The 13500-nt window shown below is 42.3% G+C and overlaps 1 protein-coding gene across 1 annotated transcript in view; it reads right to left on the bottom strand.

The window, feature by feature from the left end:
• LOC137367180 (dynein axonemal heavy chain 8-like) overlaps positions 1-13500 on the bottom strand; it is a 2531605-nt gene that overhangs the window by 375182 nt on the left and 2142923 nt on the right. The window contains exons 149-150 of the mRNA XM_068028616.1: positions 12158-12263; positions 11501-11753 (exon numbers count right to left, since the gene is read on the bottom strand). Coding sequence (XP_067884717.1) covers positions 11501-11753; positions 12158-12263 — 359 coding nt within the window. The remainder of the gene's footprint in view (positions 1-11500; positions 11754-12157; positions 12264-13500) is intronic.

Raw genomic sequence — 13500 nt, forward strand, 5'->3', positions numbered from 1 at the left:
TATCCTTGCCAATTTGATTAATCCATTCTATATGCATATTAAAATCACCCATGAATATTGCCATACCTTTCTTACAAGCCCCCAGTATTTCCTGGTTTATACTGTGCCCCACAGCGGAACTACTGTTTGGGGACCTATAGATTACTCCCACCAGGGACTTATTTCCCTTGCTATTTCTTATTTCTACCCAGACTGATTCGACATCTTGATCTCCAGTGCTTATATCGTTTCTCACTACAGCACTGATCTCTTCCTTTACTAACAAAGCTACACCACCTCTTTTTCCTTCTGCTTATCCTTCCGAAATACTGAGTAGCCTTGGACATTCAAATCCCAAACCTGGTTTCCCTGCAACCACGTCTCAGTAATCGTCACTAAATCATACCCATTCATCTCTATTTGCGCTGTTAACTCATTAATGTTATTCCGAATGCTTCGTGCATTCAGATACAAAGCCTTTAAGTTTGTTCTATTATCAAATTTCCCTAATCTTGTATGATTCCTTGGTACCATATGACGTTTACATGTTCTGTACCTTCCTTTTATTTTCTGATAACAATCAGCCTCATCACTAACCTGCACTCCTACTTTCTCCTTTAACTTTGACTTCCTAATTTTCCATGTAACTGAACCCTCCCCCCCCCCACTATTTAGTTTAAAGCCCTATCTACAGTCCTAGTTTTGTGATTCGCCAGGACTCTGGTCCTAGCATGATTCAGGTGGAGCCCATCCCATCGGAACAGCTCCCTCCTTCCTCAGTACCGGTGCCAATGTCTTATCAATTCGAACCCTTTCCTCCCACACTAATCAGATTTCTGATTTCCAGCATTAGCAGTTTAAAGGTTATAAAAAGGAAAGATTTGCATTTTTAAGGGGCTGTTCATGACCTCAAGATACCCCAAAAGGCTTGACAGCCAATTAAGTTTTTTGTTGAACTGATTTCACTGTTGTAAAGTGGGAAACAGAGCAGGTAATTTGTACACAGCAAGCTCACAGTAATTTGATAATCAATAGAGAACCTGTTTTTGTGATGTTTATTGAGGGATACATTTTGATCAGGATATCAAGGATAACTCCCCCGCTCTTCTTCAAAATAGTGCCACAGGATCTTTTGCATCCTTTGGGAGAGCAAACAGAGCCTCAATTTAACAACATACAAAAGACGGCAGCTCTGCCTGTGCACCACTCTCAGTACTGCGTGTGTCTTGGGAGGTTAGAATTAGAATTAGAACATTACAGCGCAGTACAGGCCCTTCGGCCCTCGATGTTGCGCCGACCTGTGAAACCATCTGACCTACACTATTCCATTTTCATCCATATGTCTATTCAATGACCACTTAAATGCCCTTAAAGTTGGCGAGTCTACTACTGCTGCAGGCAGGGCGTTCCACGCCCCTACTACTCTTTGAGTAAAGAAACTACCTCTAACATCTGTCCTATATCTATCACCCCTCAACTTAAAGCTATGTCCCCTCGTGTTTGCCATCACCATCCGAGGAAAAAGACTCTCACTATCCACCCTATCTAACCCTCCGATTATCTTATATGTCTCTATTAAGTCACCTCTCCTCCTCCTTCTCTCCAACGAAAACAACCTCAAGTCCCTCAGCCTTTCCTCGTAAGACCTTCCCTCCATACCAGGCAACATCCTAGTAAATCTCCTCTGCACCCTTTCCAAAACTTCCACATCCTTCCTATAATGCGGTGACCAGAACTGCACGCAATACTCCAGGTGCGGCCTCACCAGAGTTTTGTACAGCTGCAGCATGACCTCGGGCTCCGAAACTCGATCCCCCTACTAATAAAAGCTAAAACACCATATGCCTTCGTAACAGCCCTATTAACCTGGGTAGCAACTTTCAGGGATTTATGTACCTGGACACCAAGATCTCTCTGCTCATCTACACTACTAAGAATCTTCCCATTAGCCCAGTACTCTGCATTCCTGTTACTCCTTCCAAAGTGAATCACCTCACACTTTTCCGCATTAAACTCCATTTGCCATCTCTCAGCCCAGCTCTGCAGCCTATCTATGTCCCTCTGTACCCTACAACATCCTTCGGCACTATCCACAACTCCACCGACCTTCGTGTCATCCGCAAATTTACTAACCCACCCTTCTACACCCTCATCCAGGTCATTTATAAAAATGACAAACAGCAGTGGCCCCAAAACAGATCCTTGCGGTACACCACTAGTAACTAAACTCCAGGATGAACATTTGCCATCTTGCAGGTGCTGGCATTTGCATCCATCTGCTTCCCTTGTCCTTCTAGGTGGTAGAGGTCACAAGTTTGGAAGGTTCTGTCAAAGGAATCTTGGTGAGTTACTGCAGTGTATCTTGTAGATAGTACACACTGCTGCCACTGTGCATCTGTGGTGGAGGGAGTGAATGCTTAAAAGGATAAATGGGGTGCCAATCAAGCAGGCTGCTTGTATTAGATACTGTCAAGCTTCTTGTATGTTGGAGCTATACCCATCCAGGCATGTAGGAATTATTCCAAAAAACTCCTGACTTTTGCCATGTAGATACTGGACAGGCACTGGGGAGTCAGGACGTGAGTTATTCGCTGCAGAATTCCCAGCCTCTGACCTGCTCTTTTAGCCACAGTATTTATGTGGCTGGTCAAGTTCAGTTTTTAGTCAATGGTCACCCCCAGGATGTTGATAGTCGGGGATTCAGCGATCGTAATGCCATTGAATGTCAAGAGGAGATGGCGATACGAGGATACGGGGTAAACCATTCAGGACTGAGATGGGGAGAAATTTCTTCACCCAGAGAGTGGTGAGCCTGTGGAATTCGCTACCAGAGAAAGCAGTTGAGGCCAAAACATTGTATGTTTTCAAGAGGAGTTAGACATAGCTCTTGGGTCTAAAGGGATCACAGGCTATGGGGCGAAAGCGGGAACAGGTTACTGAGTTGGATGATCAACCTCGACCTGCCGAATGGCCTACTCCTGCTCCTATTTTCTATGTTTCTATGTGATATTCTCGCTTTTTGGTAATGGTCATTGCCTGGCACTTGTGTGGTGCGAATGTTACTTGCCACTTATTAGCCCAAGCCTGAATGTTATCCAGGTCTTGCTGCACGTGGACATGGACTGCTTCAGTATCTGAGGAGTTGCAAATGCTATTTGTTGTGTGACAATCTTAAGAGATTGCAACCTTAATAGGCTGCAAGTGAAGGTCACCAGAGGAAGTGATGTCGTGCCACACTTAACTGGCGAGTTGTGGGTGTAGAGCAACAGAATGAGATGGATGTTGGTGTGGTTCCTGCAGTAGCTGTGTATATTTGTGCTCTAGTTAAGTTATAATAAACGACCCATATTTTCTTTCAATATTATTTTCAGTCCTGTGAACCTCACAATAGTTCACATTCCAAAGGAATAAGTAATATTATGTGGTGGCAGCGGTGGGATATATTTTTCAGAAGAGCACCAAATATTACATCATGACAACGTTTGATTTTTTTTTTCTGAGAAAACATACCAGAAGAGAACAAAGAACAGCCAATTGCTTACCTGGAGTGGCTGAAGAGTCAGACGGAATGCAGTTGGCAGAAGGCCCAAAAAACAGTGCAGTGAGCAAGGACTGCAGATAGGAGCACGGGAGGTGTTGAAACTCTATGAGTACAGTCAGCAATTTGCCAGGAGTTCGGAGTTTTCAACTAATTTGGCAGCAGGTCAAAAAATTTGAAAAGACATAGTGCAGCCATAACTGCTTTAGTTTTCCTGTTTTTTTTGATTCATGGGTGAAAAGAGTTGGAAGAGCTGAACAGCACCACTGGAGGTTTAGAACAAAATAGAAGGTTTGTTGTGGCAACTGTCAGTACTACAAGCTGCAGTGCTGTCCATAGTGTTATCGCCACCTGGTGTGATTTGGGTGATTTCGAATGTTCAACTCCCCACATGACCACAGCAATTGTTTTGTTATTAGAGTTCAACCCCTTGCTGTTTTATTTTTCAAATAAACAGACAGTGACACGTTTTCTTGTAGGTTTAAAAAAAAAATCAATTGTTTATTGATCAATGTGCCTTATCCTGAAATTGTCACAACCGTATCCACTCACACATTTGCTTGCACATACACACACAATAAGAGACAGAGTGGGAATAAAAGAGAAAGTGATTTTTTGTGGGGTGGAGGAAATGTCATGATAAACCTGATGAAGTCTCTTAGAAATCAAGTTCTCAATAGGTGCAGGCCTGAGATGATTATAGACTACCCTCTTGATTGAAAGTTCAGTTGAAGACAGTGGATTAGTTCTTATTCACTGCTGTATAATGTAGATGAGAATTCTATAGTAGGGCATGTGCCTTCTGGCTTGCTGGAAAACAAGCTGCTGGATATTGCTTCTCTCTTTCTCTCTCTCGGCTTCTCTATTTAGGCTGTCTCTTTTAATGCAAAGCTGTGTTACTTCACACCTCCTGGTAGGAGACTTTCTGATCTCTTCCCCATGGTGATCGCATAATGGCCCAGGATGTGACTACTTCACACTTCTTTGTTTCAGAAGAAAACATTCTATTCTGGCATGTTTTAGGATGGGTTGCAATTGACACCTCTTAGCTTTTAAGATTTGTCCTTTGTCCTCATCAGACAGTTTGAATACACAAATGACCATTTTGGACCATTTTGGACCATTGTTAATTTAAAAAAAAAAGTTCATTTTTGAAAAACAAAGTCAGTTTTTCACAACTCTTCAGAATTAGATCATAATTTGTATCATCACATTTCCGATGTGCATGACAATAGAGAGAAAAAAACTCTCTCTCAGTTAAAAAAAAACAGCCTGTGTAAATAAATAAAGCAACTGTTGCCTCACTCTTAAATGGGGCAGGCCTGCAAAAATGAACCTGTCTGAAAAAAAGGAAACAGAAAGCCATAGTTGTAAAACAGAAAACCTGTAAAGTAGAGAGCCTGTAAAAGAAGTGTGCCTGTGAAAAAGAAAACCTGTAAAAAGTCCCATATTTATTTTTTTTAAATGCAGGATCATCCAGAAAATAGCTTCAGTTATGGATTGGAAGGCATCAGATACAACGTTTGAATTTAAACTGTTTCGCCAGCGGATGGAACTGTGTTTCCTGCAACAAGAAGTGAACGAATCAGAGAAACAAGAGCAATATTGCACTAGGAAACGAATGTCTGGAATGGATCAACATATCAGGATAGTCAGCCGAGGATCAGAAAGACCCTAGCAAAATATGGACATTCCTGGAGGAGCAACTAAAAGTAAAGATCAATTTCTGAGTACATAGGCTTGAGCTTATGACCAACTTGCAAAGGCAAGATGAGTCAATCGACCAGTTTGCTGCAAGGTACCAAGACAATGCTCAAGAATGCAACTTCACAGATATTGAATTGACAGAGCGGGTTATACAACCAGTAATCGCAATTCCCCACAGAGGCCTTTCAAAAAGATCTGCCAGAAAAGAACAAAAGGCACTCCATAGATGCATTACTCAGTGATGGAAGGAAACTTGAAGCAAGAATGGCCAGGTGCCAACAGTTACAAGTGTTGGGGGAGGCTATGACGATTGGTATGGTAATCGAAGCTCAGATGTCTAATAAGCCTTGTGGTAAATGTGGCCTGACTCACCCAATTCGCAGCTGTCTGGCATACCAGGACCAGTGCAAAGCATATGGCATGTGAGGACATTGGGCAAGGCAGTACACACAAGAATGGTGGCAACTCACATGCAGAGAGAATGTTTACACGACAGGATGGCAAACACAACAAAAAGTATGCCAACACACAACAAAAGCCAAAGCAGTTACATCAGGTCAGCAGATAGACAGATTGCCAGAAGGACACGGACGAGGAATGCACTCGTGAGAACAACGAACAAACATTTCACACAGTTAATTTGGATAAATATGTTAATGCTATTACGCAGTCGGAGGCATTTGCCATAATTAGAATTATATGTCTGCAGAAGAGTGGCAAGCATAAGCTCAGAGTGAAAATCGACACTGGAGTGTAAGATTATTAGGTCACTACAAAGTTAGTACCAGAATACTAATTGTTCAAATCCAGCTATTATAAACTAACAACTAACTTACCATCATAAACTAACATTTAGCTTTATTCGAACCTTTCTTTGTAGAATGGTAAAGTGGGAATATTTAGGAAATAGGGTATAGTATAGACATGGTATCAAGGTAGAGGATTCTGGGAGATTATGTCAAGTTTTAAAATGCTTACCTGCAGTAAAAGGATGAGACCTTGAGATCAGACAGTGGAAAACAGCTTCTGAGAACTAAATATAGATTTGCCTCGTAATGAGATAAGGAATCTTGAAATGATAGTCTGGCCACGACCCAAGACATCAGGACCATGCAAGAGGAGGTGAGAAAAGATCGCAGACAGACCACCACCACCAGCGTCCTCCCCCCCTCCCCAATCTTTTAGATCTTTTGATAAGATCATCTGAGAGTCAAGAATGTGTGGCATGATATTGGGATACCGGTGTAAATGTACAAATGTGATTTGTTACATATAGAGCAACTAACATGCAAAATGCATGGCGAAATGCACTGAAGCACTGGTCTCAAACATGTTCACCTCTTCGACAAACAGCATGGCATGAAATGGTTAATGTGACCAGTAGAGTGAGACAACAATTTAAATTATCAAGGTATTGGCACATACTCCAAAGAAAAAATGACTTTACAATAATCAGGATAAATCAAACACATTGGTAATGATCAGAGGGAGTAAAATTAAAGTTCAGTTGAAGGGCGAGAAAAATAACAATATTTAGTGTCATGCTGGGCCCCACCTGCCATGAATGAGGCATATTAATTTCACCATGTGAACATTAAATTTCAAATTGTTGCTGACTAGAAGAGAAGGCCAGTTACAAGGGCTGCCAAACTTGGAAGGAGGACATTTGCATACCAACAGGGACAAGAGAGATTACTTCCCTTATCCAATTTAACCCACAATGGACTTTGAGCTCCAGACATTGAAGGTGAGGGAGCTCAAATTTCAGGATGACTGTTGGGATAGCCGAAATACAAACAGACGTGGTCATACCAGCTGGTCACGTGACTAGCCTGCTTGGCAACCTGGGTTTCACTGAATTGTAAAAATAGTTTGAACTAAAGAAAGACTGTTTGCTCCTGGACTGAGAAGATCTCTCCTGTCTACACCCATCTCTTTCTCACAAGTCTCTGAATCCACTGAAGACACATGAAACCAAAGTGAGAAAAGTCTCCTGCAGTGAGCAAGGTTTAAGAAGAATACTGGGCCCCAGCAAAAAGCAAGATGTACCTACAATCAAGGACTCTACAGTGAGCTCGAAGAACTGTTATAAAAACTCTTCAGATATTACCTCAAACTTTTTCACTTTAGTTTTCTTCTGCTCTTTTCTGTCTCTATCTGCATGTGTGCATCACCTATGTATGCTAACGTGGGGCGAGTCGTGTATCCGTAGGCATCAACCGAATTAGAGTTAAAGTTTAATAAATTTCAATCTTTCTTCTTTAAACCTAAGAAAACCTGTTTGTGCTTATTTCTTTGCCTTATAACTGGAAAGCAGTGAACAAGGATTCACCAAGGGGGAGCTAAAAACACAATGTGTTTAAAATTAAACCCTGTTACAGTAAGACCAGGGGAAGGCTAAAAGGGAACCCTAGACACCTTTCTCACCTGGTCGTAATATTAGAAAGAACTATCCACCAGATGGAAACAGGCAAAGAGAGAGCTAGTGAATCATTTAAGTCCATGCATGATGAAAGTATCATGATATTGTAATGAATGTAATATGACACTTCTGTGGCCAGTGCGATTGGGCCATAGATCCATGGATGTTGTCATCATGATTAGGTGGGTTAGAATCAAGGAAAGGGAATTGTTGGGTATCGGTACAGCAGTCAGCATTGCAGCCTGGAATAGAAAGGACCACCACCTCACAGAAACACTTGGTAAAATGGATGCAGAACAATAACCGTAGAAGGCAGGAAATACAGCAGCTAGGCAACCACCAATGGTGGGAGACTGTATGTAACGTTAGTCAACCCCCATGGCTCTAGACTCTGCCCATGTTTATGATACTAACCCAAATATTACGACCAGGTGAGAAAGGTGTCTCGGGGTCCTTCTCAGCCTTCACCTGGTCTTATTGTAACAGGGTTTAAATTAAAACACACTGTGTTTTTAGCTCCCCCTTGGTAAATCTTTGTTCACTGCTTTCCAACTATAAGGCAAATAAATAACCACAAACAGGCCTTCTTAGGTTTAAAGAAGAAAAGTGAAATTTATTAAAACTTACACTTAAACTCTAATTCGGTTAATGTCTACAGATACACACCGCACCCCACGCTAGCATGCATACGCGATACGCACATGCAAATAGAGACAGAAAAGAGCACAAGTAAAACAAAGTGGAGAAGTTTGAGGCAATATCAGAAGAGTTTCTTGTTACTGTGCTTCGAGCTCACTGTAGTCCTTTTGTAGGTAACTCTTGTTTTTCATTGGGGCCCAGTATTCTTCTTAAGCCTTGTTCACTGTAGGAGATTTTTCCCTCTTGGGGTTCATGTGTCTTCAGTGGGTCTTCAGTTCCATGAGAAAGAGATGGGAGCAGACGGGAGAGAGATGTTCTCAGTCCAGGAGCAAATAGCTTTCTGAGTTCAAATTCCCTGTGGCAAGTTCAAATTCAAAAAACTCCAACAGCCAGTTAGTCATGTGACTAAACTGGTCTGACCACATTTGTTGGTGTATTTGGCCATTTTAACAGTTAACCTGGAATGTTAGCCTCTCCACCTTCAATGTTTGGTAATCAAAAGTCCATTGTGGATTAAATTGCAGCAGGGAGTGGCCCTTTTGTCCTTTCCAAGTACTGTCTGTTACTATGCAAATCTCTTTCCAGTCAAGGGTCTGTCTTTTTTTAAAAACAAGTTCTTCCTCACTCCAGTAACAGTTTAAAAATCAATATTCATGTGGTAAAATTTGTGTCTCATTCTTGGCAGGTGGGGGCCTTTATGACACAAGCCATAGTGTTAGTAGTAGGACTCTTTATGCTTTGCTATTTGAGGGGCCTTGTGCGAAAAGTGTGTTACAAGACACGAAGCTTAGAGCTTGCAGCTTTTCTTGAAAATAGTAAAATAATTAATGAGGGATCAATAAGGATATCCCCCCCTCATCCGGGGGGAATAAAACAGAAAAACTTAGGAAACAGGGCACAGTATAGACAAGATGTCAAGGCAGAGGGATTCTGGGAGATTATGTCAAGTTTTAAAATGCTTACTTGCAGCAAAACATGTGAGACAGTGAGAACAGACAGCTTCTGCGTACATTTGTCTCAGAGTGAGATAAGGCATCCTCGAAAAGTAAAACATTGAGATAAGGTACTTAACACAAAGACCCTTTTTGTGTGCTGCTTGTGTAAATCTGAAAGATTAGCAACCATCACAAAACAATCCTTGGTTGGTTAAGAAAGGCATCCTTTAATACAAGACTAATCACTGATTGGGAGAGGAGAGGGTTAACTGGAAAGCTGCCAGGATAAACGAGGTCCATTACATTGCTATTGCGCGGCGAAGAATTACAACAACAAGAAACTATGAGAGAGACAGACCGAAAACTTGAAGACCACAAGCTGCAGTAAAGAGAGTCGTGTGCTTTGCCATCCAGTCTCTAATATGGGCCAGACTGTTAATTATTGCCTGAGTTTGTGACTATTGTTTATCTGAGAACTTAACAAACTTATCCTTACCTTCATCTCAATAAAGTTGATTTATAACAAGCTGTTGTGCTGCCAAGTCTGTTCCCACCTTAGACGGGGCTATAAAACACCCTTATCTTATCAAATCTTACAGTACATTAGAGAGCCAGATGGATTTTTATGACAATCAATAATAGTTTCATGGCACCATTACAGAGAATAGCTTTCAATTCCAGATATTTTTTGTTAATTGATTAAATTCCACCAACTGCCATGGTGGAATTTGAACCCATGTTACCAGGGCATCAGACAAGGATTCGGATTTACTATCCAACCTGCACCTTCTCCTTTGTTATCTCTTGCCCAACCCCCACCTCACTTGTTTATAATCTGTGACTTTTCTAATATTTGTCAGTTCCGAAGAAGGGTCACTGACCCGAAACGTTAACTCTGCTTCTCTTTCCACAGATGCTGCCAGACCTGCTGAGTGATTCCAGCATTTCTTGGTTTTGATTCGGATTTACTAGTTCAGTGACATTACCACTACACTACCGTCTCCCCTCTTATCCATCCCCTCTCCCATCCAAGGATGGTTGGACCTAGGACACTGTCTTGAGAAACTCCAGCAGCATGGTCTGGCACTGAGATGATTGGCCTCCAACAACCACAACTATCTTCCTTTGTGCTAGGTATGATTCCAGCCACTGGAAAGTTTTCCCCCGATCCCCACTGACCTCAATTTTACTAGGGCTCCTTGATGCCATGTGAATTAACAACCACCACCGCCCCCCCTTTGCCCCCCCTCATCACTGCAGGAGTTCCTCAGGACAGTAGGGTAGCGGCATAGGCCCAATCAGCTTCAGCTACTTTATCAATGACCTCCCCTCCATCATAAGGTCAGCAGTGGGGATGTTCGCTGATGTTTGCAGTGGCAGTGGAACTGTTCAGTTCCATTCATCAGTCCTCAGATAATGAATCAGTCAGTGCCTATTTGCAGGAAGACATGAACAACTTTCTAACCATCTCCCCTTGAGATTATTATTGTTGAATATCCAACCATCAAAATCCTGGGAGTAACCTTTGACCAGAAGCTTAACCAGACCAGCCATATAAATAGTGTGGCTACAAGAGGCTGGGAATTCTTGACTTCCACCCCCACCCCCACCGCCTCCCCCAAAATGACCAAAGTGCAGAGGTCATTCCTTCCCACCATCCCCTACACTAGTAATGTAAGTTTAACCCCGTTTCCCCCACCCACCCCCATCACTGCACTAAAAATCATAAGTTTCTCCCTTCCCCACCACAGTGGCGCCTGCTTTCCCTGGACGGGAAAGTGAAGGCATAAGAGTGCCAGCTGCTGTTCAGAAAATTGCAGTCTGAAGGTAAGATAGGTGTGGTTTGGGAGCAAATTTTTTCATTTAATTAATTTACATGTGTTAAGCAGGGTCCTTTCGCCCAGCAGAGGGGGGACCACCATGGAGCCTCACCGAGATGATCGCGCCTGGCGCTCCTGGTGTCAGACTCTGTGGTAGGCCACTGTCGGAACGATCATCTGGCACCCCCCGAAATGGTGCCCAACGTCGGGAGCTCAGTAAGATCCCGGCCTTTGTTCCAGTTCAAAAAACATTTACCAATGCTCCCTGCTTTCTGTCCCTTACCCAATTTTGTAGCCACATAGCCATTGTCTCTTTAATTCTTGGCTTTCAATGTTGCTGACAAGTCTATGACATTCGATTACTATCTATAAACCGTTGCTTTACAATGTACCGATTACTTTCCAATAGTGAATGTAAAGTAACTGTCAATATTTCATCTAAAACAATTGAAAAACATACCTGGCCATGGAGAGGTCAAATAATTTCAGAAATTGTGCAAGTGAGGTCTGGTACATCATGTTAACCATGCTCATTTCTGTGATGAGGAAGTACAGGATACTACCACGAGTGGCTGCTGGTCGGTATTCTTCCTGTGCCTTGTTAATCTTTATCTCTGTCTCCGCTGCCACATGCAGCTTCTCACTAACTTCAGTTGCTGTTGACTTTGTTATCTGAAGGACTCCAATCAGAGACTCATCTTCCACCAGTGAACCTGCAAAGAAGTCCATTGAGCTGATCAAGACTTCATTCCTCACAATTATAATCTTAAATTACAAAGTATATAGTATTTACATCACAGAAACAGCCCAATCGATCAACATATCCATGTCAGTCTTTGTGCTCCACAAGAGCCTTAACTTCTCCCCTCTTACATGATTTAGAAGACTCAATCAGTTAGATACCGTCTTCAGGAAAGAATGAAAGTTTTTGACAGAATATTCTTTGAAGCTGCCAAAATGTCTTTCCTTTGCCTGGTATTGGCTGGTATAAATCTTGAGGTGATATTTTATTCTTACGAATTACTTTTTATCTGACTGGTGCAAAATATCAGCTGCAGGGATTGTATCAACCTAAGCGATGGAAATGTTTGAAAAGGTTAACCAGGGAAGTATTTACCTTTGGTGGTGCTAAGCTTGATGAGCAGGTTATTCTCCAATTCCTTCATTTTGCGTTTGTTGGCAGTGACTTCTTCTATCAATTGCACACGCTCGGCTTCCAGCTCCTACAATTATCAGAGGTTGAGCATAGTTAGAAATAATAGTTCCAAATCAGTAAGAGGAAAAGTAAAGGAAAATCTTACTTTAGGAAACAATGCCAGAACAAATGTAACCTGGCAGGAAAAGGAGAAAAGGTTTCACTGTCTTTAGACAATTTAGCCAGCTGCTCTGTACCTTGGAAACTCTCCTGATATTTGGGAGCAAGCAACTATTCTTTGAGAGTACAGGAAATATTGCTTTTTTTTAAAAATATGGGGTAAATAGTGCACACGGTGTCTATAAGCCAAGTACTTTCCTGGATATGTCTGAGTAGCGGTGCATTAAAAGGCTCTGTTTCACCAGGCAGGCTGTAACTGATCTATACAGGCTCCTGTAATAGTATCTACTGTTGGCTGACCCTGGAGTCATGCTTTGCCAGTGGCTATAAGGTCACCACCACCTTATCTTTTTTGTCTTAGGTTCCTTTTAGGCTTCGAAGGCACATCACCTGCATCACCCAGTCTGCAATGTACAGCATGAAGCAGATCGAATCATAGAAAGTTTAAGACACAGAAGGAGGCCACTTGGCCGATCGTGTCTGTGCCGGCCGAAAAACGATCCACCTATTCTAATCCCACCTGCCAGCATTTGGTCCGTAGCCCTGCAGATTACGGCACTTAAGGTGCATATCAAGACTCCTTTTGAATGAACTGAGGGTTTCTGCCTCAACTACCCTTTCAGGCAGTGAGTTCCAGATCATCACCACCCTCTGGGTGAAAAAGCTTTTCCTCATCTCCCCTCTAATTTTTCTACCAATCACTTTAAATCTATGCCCCCTCGTCACTGACCACTCTGCTAAGGTGAATAGACCCTTCACCTCCACTCTATCCAGGCCCCTCACAATTCTGTACATTTCAATCAGATCTCCCTCAGCCTCTTTGTTCCAAGGAAACAACCCCAGCCTATCCAATCTTTCATCATAACTGCATTTTTCCAGTTCTGGCAACATCCTTGCAAATCTCCTCTGTACCCTCTCTAGTGCAATTACATTCTTTCTATAATGAGGTGACAAGAACTGCACACAGTACTCAAGTATAACCTCCCTGCTCTTGCATTCTTTACCTCGGCTAAAAAGGAAAGGATTCCATATGCCTTCTTAACCACCTTACCTACCACCTGTTACCTTCAGGGATCTGTGAACATTCACTCTAAGGTCTCTTACTTCCTCTACACCTCAGGATTTTCCCATTAATCATGTATACC

This window comes from Heterodontus francisci, chromosome 3 (assembly GCF_036365525.1).
Source record: "Heterodontus francisci isolate sHetFra1 chromosome 3, sHetFra1.hap1, whole genome shotgun sequence".
NCBI lineage: Eukaryota > Metazoa > Chordata > Chondrichthyes > Heterodontiformes > Heterodontidae > Heterodontus > Heterodontus francisci.